The sequence below is a fragment of the Quercus lobata genome, chromosome 6 (assembly GCF_001633185.2).
Source record: "Quercus lobata isolate SW786 chromosome 6, ValleyOak3.0 Primary Assembly, whole genome shotgun sequence".
NCBI classification, from domain to species: domain Eukaryota; kingdom Viridiplantae; phylum Streptophyta; class Magnoliopsida; order Fagales; family Fagaceae; genus Quercus; species Quercus lobata.
Window position 1 is genome coordinate 34,948,991 of NC_044909.1, and position 8,073 is coordinate 34,957,063.

Genomic DNA, 8,073 nt, shown 5'->3' on the forward strand with positions numbered 1-8,073 from the left:
TCAACCTTAATGGATATGTAATTTTTTTTCATATATTTCATTTTATTCGTGTGCCAAAGAGGACCCTGCAGTCAGAGGAAACATTAAACTAATTAATGCACTAATACTGACTTGGAGCGACAACACCCCTAACCAAACAGTCGATTAACTCACAAGATTTAGACAAAAATCGTGTGACTCTTCAAGAGGCGGTAATTAACACTAGTTCAATAGAAGGTAAATCAGGCATCCTTTTATTCAGTTATGACTAGGGGCCAGGTTATTCTTGGCAGCAGAAACAAGCCACTGTAACTTGATGTAAGGTATAATTCTCGAAAGGTGAAACTATGGTCCATCAAGTTTATCTTATATGTACAATTGGTCCTTCAAGTTTCAAGTAAACACAATTGGTTCCTTAAGTTTTAAAATAAGTTGTATTAATCTTTTAACTAATTGCCATTGGTAGTATTACTTAGGTGGCTAATGGACAATGACTTGACATTTTTTTTTAATGATATGACATTCTTTAATTAAAAAAATTACAATAGTTAGCTTCCATGTTAGATTAAATCTAAAGCAAACTAACCCGGTTTAAATCAAATATATCTAAAATCACAACCCAGTTCCAAATAAAATCACATACGTTTGTTTTTGGATTCACATACGCACGATGGCACAAGAGAGATTGGAATAGAAGTCTCTTGAATTGAAGTCATGCTGCATAAACCATATTTATAATTATTGATTCACATGTTTTGATTCAAACTTTCAGGTCTCAGGATGTCACTGAACCCTATGAGTACAAAGGTCAGATCTCCAAACCTATTGATGATAGTTCAAAGCTAAAAGTTGCAATAGTTGGATTTGGAAACTTCGGACAGTTCCTTGCGAGGACCATTGTACGCCAAGGGCACAGTTTTGTTGTGCGTTTGTGAATCCAAGATCACAAACCGTATGTGACTTTTTTTGGAACTGGATTGTGATTTTAGATTTGATTTAAATTGGGTCAGTTTGCTTTAGATTTGATTTGATATGGAAACTAATTTGTAATTTTTTAATTAAAAAAATGTTAAGTCATTGTTCCGTTAGCACCTAAGTAACACCACTAAGTAGTTAGTAAAAGGACTAATATCGCTCAGTCCTAAAACTTAAGAGAACAATTATGCTCACTTGAAACTTAAGAAATCAATTGCGCACACAGGGTAAACTTGAGAGACCAATATTGTAGTTTTGCCATTCTTAAAATAGTCCATGAGATGAATGAATTCATCTTCAAAAACCAGTTTCAGAATAGGTGTTAAAAAATCGAAAGGACAACTGAACATAACTTGCTTTAGATGCATTTTTTGCAATTAAGTGAAAGAAAATAAGGAAAGCAGTTATAACAAAGAATACCTGAACTACGAAGGAACCTAAAACTAATCTCTATAACATGCCAATAGTAATTCAAGTGAGATATATTAACATCAGCCACGTCCCTTGATGTTGACAAACCATTCGATATTAAAGTCTCGCTCTTCTTGTTCTTCATCATTTCCCCCAGCAAGTCTAAACCAAAGATCAGATTTTGAAATTGCCAAGCATTATTTTACCAGTACAGTAGCTCAGTAACACTGCATTGATAATTAAATGTTTGACATTGTTGCCTTGAAAAATTAGCTGGTTATGTTTATGTGATACATCTAAACTCATCTTCCATGTTTAATAAAAATAACATGTATTTGTTGTCAGTTGCCATGTGACAAGCAATCTATTTGACACTAAACAATGTATGCAGTGTATCTCAACAATTGAATGAGCTAGTTAATGACGATCCAATTGCCCAATTTCCACTGACTGTCCTAGTAAGTAGTAACCCCCTGCCCCAGTACATGTTTAGAGAACCATCATCTAAATCAATTTAAAAGTTGACATCCTTCTCATTTCTATTCGGCTTTCTCTACCCCAATTCCAACATATTTCATGCTTGAAAACCCTAATATGCCAGTAGAAAAAGAAGGTTAGAAGCATGGTTGTCAAAATCGTGATCTGGATCGTAGGATCGCACGATTTTACGATCCCACCTCACCAAAACGATTAAAATCGTACTAGTATCGTAAAAATGGTAGGATCGTACGTAGGATCGTGTAGAATCGTATAGGATCGTAGGATCGTATGGGATTCTACCGATCATACCAAAAACATAATTTTTTTGTTTTTGGATAAATTTTTTGTTTTGACGAAGCTTTAAGGATTTTTATTTTTTCATGTTGTGATGGTATGACTTTTTATTTTTTATTTTATAAAATTATGTCAACCTAAGCAAATGTTTTCTAGTTTCTAGTTCACTTGTAATCAAAATGAAAGAATGTTTCATCATTTCTAAATGAAGAATTTGGCTTGGCTTTGCTGCATTTTAAGCTATAATATTATTAAATTTGTTTGATCAATATACTAATTTGTGTTCTAATATTACTAAAATATTTTTTTTATATATATAATTTTATCATTTATGCTTGTATTTGTATATAGATTGATTGATTTTTTTGAGTATACTCTTTAATTGTTGCTGAGTGGTATAACTTAAATAGTTGAGTGTGAAATTGTATCTTGATATCTTTTACAACTCTAGTATACAAATATATAATGTCTACATAGATGATGAAATGAATGATGATGATTAGGAATTTAGGACGGTGGTTATAAAAACCTTAGAATGGGAATAATTAAATATTCACTTTATCTTAATATTCATTTTACTTTTGGATTTCATATTGTAGTTAGCTAGTTTCCATTTGCTAACTTATTTTGGATTTCAAATTTGGAACTTAGAACCTAAAAATATTTTCCTTATGTTTTGATAAATATTTTGGTATTTGGTTGCTAATTAAATATTTATTGAACTTTTTAGATACATTAAGTCAAAACTTAAATATATTTGTTTTGTTAGTATAGACTTAGCGATGTATGACATGCACATTACATCATATGATGCAAATCTAAGTTTTTTTATGGATGAATTAATAATTTATGTAATTATTCAACATACAAAGTCATTATCAATGTGTTTTTTGCTTTAAATCTGAAAATATATAGGATCTTACGATTCACGATCCGATCCTACGATTTACGATCTCACCTACCTTCGACGATCCTACATAGGATCCCGATTTTGACAACCTTGGTTAGAAGAGTTGCTTCACACTGTTTTAATTTGGCCATATGTGTTGGAAACGAATCAGCTCTCCTCCCTTCTACATATCATAGGAACAGCATCAACCCAAGCTCTCATGGCTCTTGTTTGGCCTTTCTTTTTCTTTTTTTTTTTCTTTATCTTTTTTCTTCTTTTTCTTGGTGAAAAGGAACTTTGATTAAAAGAAATTAAGAAATGTTTACTTTTTTTGTATTATGCTTGATTTGGCTAGCTAGAAACTTGGTTACTTACTGAGTTTTCAAGTTCTCCCCCTTTTACCTCCTTATCAGATTATGAGGAGTAACAAATTTTGGGACTTTCATTGAGGTTGTGCACGTAAGAAGCGCTTATAATTTTGCTTTTGGAATAAGATCAATCTTAACTATTATGTTGTTTGGTATTTTACGCAACTCAGGTTTTAGATTTTTGCTTTTGTCAATACTTTACAGATATTTTGGCAATTAAATTATTGAGGCCGTTTTTAGATTTTACTAGATACTCCTACCCAGCACTGTTAGATTTTACTAGGTAATATCCAGCACGATACGTGGATATTTTGTAATTTCATTTGGAAATCATTTTTATATATATTTTTTAAAGTATTCATTTTGTTGTTTATGGTATTTATGATATTTTCCCACACTATTGTGGAATTCTTTATGGTCCGTTTGGATTGAGGAGCAGAGAGGAGGGGTAGAACAGAGTAGAGTAGAATTGGCCCAAAATTAGTCTATTTTCAGCCAATTCTACTCTACTCCCCTCTACTTCCTCTTCCTCTCCCCTCAATCTAAATAGGCCTTTAAAGTTTCATTTTCTTCATATTCATGTAGGAGATTATACCATATTATAAATTTAATATTTAGAAAAAAAGAAAAGTAAACTTTATGTTTAAAATTGAACACTTCAACTATTAAAATAAAAGAAAATAATTTGTATAACATAAAGAAAACATGATCAAACAAGAAAAATTAGCAATATACACTTCCATTTATTAATATTTAATTGTCATTAAATAAGCCTACATCTCCTTTAAAGACAAAAACAAAACAAAAACTAGAACAAAGAGAATGCTAAAATTTAAGAAAGTCTAACTAAAATTAAGAGAATTGGTCTCGTATTACTAAATAAATTTAACACGTCCTTTAAATAGAGAAGTAGAGCACACTAATTAATTTACAATCGCATATCAAAATTGTAATATATAACAAATTAAATCATTTGAAACTAACCTTAACAAACTGCAACAACTATAATATTAGACCTCACAAAAACTAACTGCAACAACATTAGGGTATTTAGTAATAGTTATATGTCTAGTACTAAATACCCTAATGTTGTTGTCTTCACTAATTAATCTCTCTAGGAATAGGATCCCCTTACATTTAAATTAGAGCCTTCGCGTCCCTTTAATTTTTAATAGATACTTAATTGGCATTTTGTGTTTTATATATGTTTTTTAATACCATCGTATTTTTTGTATGCCACATGTCTTATGTCTAGATAAATATTAAAGAAAATTGGAGAATGCATATGGGAGAAGATAGTACTTGAGTTATCAAATAAATTACATATGTTGTCACACGAGTCCCTTACATGAATGGGAAAGTGAAAAAAATATATACATAAAACAATAAGAAAACTACATTAAAATAGATATAGAATTTTCCTTACATAGAGAAAGTTTACATGGGATATTAGTTGGGCATGGAGGAACAGATATGTCGGTTATCCCTTCCAACATCAATACAACACTCTTCATGGAAGGACGAAGAAATGGTTCATCCTGAATGCACCATAGTCCCACCTTAACCATATTCTCCAAGGTTCTCTTATCTACTTCGTCACTACCCACAATCTTTTCTAATTCTCTAGCAACAAAGCACTTATATACCCAAGTAGAAAGAACAATTTCTTCTGGTATTGATGCATTAACATCCATGTTCCTTCTGCAACATACAATCTCCAAAAGTACCATTCCATAACTATAAACATCCGCCTTCACTGATATAGGGGTGTTCTTCTGCCACTCAGGTGCCAGATACCCTCTAGTTCCTCTGACCATCGTGAAGGTTCTTGTTTGATCTGGCATTAACAATTTTGCCAAGCCAAAGTCGGAGATTTTAGCAGTCCAAAAATCATCCATCAAAATGTTTGAGGGTTTTATATCACAATGAATAATCGGGGCCTTACACTCCTCATGTAGATAGAGAATCCCTCTTGCAACATCCAGTGCTATTCTTACCCTTTCATCCCAGTCTGGACGCCTTACACCCTTAAAAAGAACATCGGCAAGGGAGCCATTGCTCATATATTCATAGACAAGAAGCCTCTTTGAGCCCTCAGCACAATAACCTATCAATTGAACCAAATTTTTGTGGTGGGTTCTTCCTATTGCTTGCATCTCCGCACGAAACTCCCTTTCACCTTCTTCCACCAATTTCTCTAGTCTCTTCACTGCAACAAGTTTTTTACCTTTGTATAAAGCCCCTTTGTATACTGTTCCGAAAGAACCTTTACCCAACTCATCTTTGAAGCCATTTGTTGCTCTTCTGAGCTCATCATATGAAAACAAATTTAAAGTAAGCCCCTTAGTCAGGCCCAGTATTTCACTCTCTTTCAGTCTTTTATACCTTAGAACTCGAATTTTGAACATGTAAACACCAGAAATTCCAAGACCAAGACAGGAGAACGCAGTAAAAGCTAAGATTAAAACAAGAATTTGTACTATAACCTTTTTGCTTTTGAACACGATGACAGGAGGCTTCACTGGGATGGTTTCATTCCAGCTTCTTTTGCCCACCTTGAAGAAAGCTACGGTATCCATGCTTGTATCCCTTCTAACATATCTCAGTGGAAGCTTGTATCTCCGGCAATTCTTTTGCGAATACAAATTAGGAATGAACAGTGCTGCCTCACAATTGCAGTCTTCCAAGCAAGATCGGAGACATTCTTCCTTCGTTGAAGTGTGTTCATATGTGAATGGAATATCGTTGATCCACATCATATTTAGTGTAGTAGTGATGTTATCTTTGCCACCTCCGCACCTGCCTTCTTCTGTAAAGTTTCTCACGCGGCCGAGAGATTTATGAATCGCGTCAACAAAATCGGTTCCAGGAAGACAAGCACAGTACGGTTTGTCGTCATTGAGTGTGCAAAAGCTGTTGAAACCACAGAAACCATTCACTTCGCAAATATCCTTGTCCTCCAATGCTGACCACTGAGTTTCTGATGCTTTTAGTTTGCCAGTAGTCTCGTCAAAGGCATGTGAATACAACCGGAATACTCCATCAACATCGAGAGTTGCACGATAAATGGTCTTGCTGTTATTGCTATCTAAGGAAGTAAAATTTTTAACACTTACACTAGTACTATTGATGATTTGTAGAAGCCCTGCATCCTTGAGAACAAGGAGATTTCTACTCTCTCCACCAGTTGAAGATTCCCAGTAAACTTCACTTGCATCTTCTACCGTGTTTGCCGGTTCTAGAACAAGGTTTCCATCATACTGCATCTTCAGACGAAACCGTCCAGTTGAGTGGTTGGTCTCCGATGCACTAGAGAACAATTGACCACCGAAGGGCAGAATCTGCCCTTTCAAAATAGTATCAGTTGGATATCTGAAAGTTTCCCAAATGATGGAATCACTTTTGTTGTAGAGAGCAAAATTGCCAGAATCAAACATGCAGGCAAAAGAAGCAGAGTCCGACGTTGTACTGATGCTGATAGGCTTCTCCTTTCCTTGCTCATCAGTTTTCAAAAGAAGCTTACCACTCTTCGTTAAATCCAATGTTGTTGCATTTGAGGTGACCGGAGGATCATCCCGGTTTGCTGTCCACACAACTGTGATTTTATTGTCTATACCCACCAACCAGATTCCAACCATAAAACCATTGCCTTCCGGATAGAATCCAAATGCAAATTGACGAGAAGGGGAAGGCCATGACGAGGGGATAAGAAGTGAAGAGCCCAGGCTTATAGGATGACTGCATTGCATATGTTGAGGGTGAGCTCCCCCACATGTAAAGGATATTGAGAGCAGAAAGAAAACAGTATATGTGGAAGCCATGAGAGAAGGATAACAAACGACCATGACAACAAGCTTCCTACATCCACTAAGGATTCTAAGTTATGGCAGCTAACTGGCAATTGCTAGCGCTTTTGTGTTTATTACACACAATTCTGAACAATGTTAACACGATTATTTGTAAGATTGCATTTTATTGGATGTGAAATAAATTTATCGTTAGATGCAATTTTTTTAATTATATCTTCCATGTTTAATTTTTCAAGTTTTTGTAGTTTTTTCTCAAAAAAAGTTTTTGTATTCTTAAATTATTATTAAAAATATGTTTATAAATCAAATAATAATTAAAATTTAATTTGAATAAAATCTAACATAAATATTAGATGTAAATACATTTTTAGTTCCTACATTTTGACTCTATTTTTATTTTGGTCCCTATATTTTTATTTTACCGTTTTTAGTCCTTAAAATAAAAAACGTGTACCATTTTGGTCTCTACTATCATTTTACTAATGGAAATTACTAGTGTGACAAATGGAGTATATTATTGACACAATAAATATTGACGTGGCTATTAAAATAATATTAAAAAAATTATTTACTATTTAAAACATGTCAAATCAGCATTTTAATTTAAAATTTTAAAAACAAAAAACTTCTAATTTTCTTTTCATTATTTTTTCGGAAGCACATGTAGATTTTTCTAATGTTCTTCCCCAGAAAACGATTGATTGTTCTTCCCAGAATATGGTTGCCCAAAAAATTAAAAACTCAAGATTTTATTTTATTTTCTTGCATTTTCTGGGCATTAAAACAGGCAAAAACACATACAAAACCATGATCAAACTCAGCAATTCTAACACAATAAACTAACAAAATTCAAACGACGTCCAGACCA

General features: G+C 33.4%; 1 protein-coding gene across 1 annotated transcript; it reads right to left on the reverse strand.

The window, feature by feature from the left end:
* Positions 1-4,790: 4,790 nt before the first annotated feature.
* Positions 4,791-7,303, reverse strand: LOC115950180 (G-type lectin S-receptor-like serine/threonine-protein kinase LECRK3). Its single transcript, XM_031067420.1, has one exon. The coding sequence runs from the start codon at positions 7,239-7,241 to the stop codon at positions 4,791-4,793; it is 2,451 nt and encodes an 816-aa protein (XP_030923280.1). The 5' UTR covers positions 7,242-7,303.
* Between the last annotated feature and the right edge of the window lie 770 nt (positions 7,304-8,073).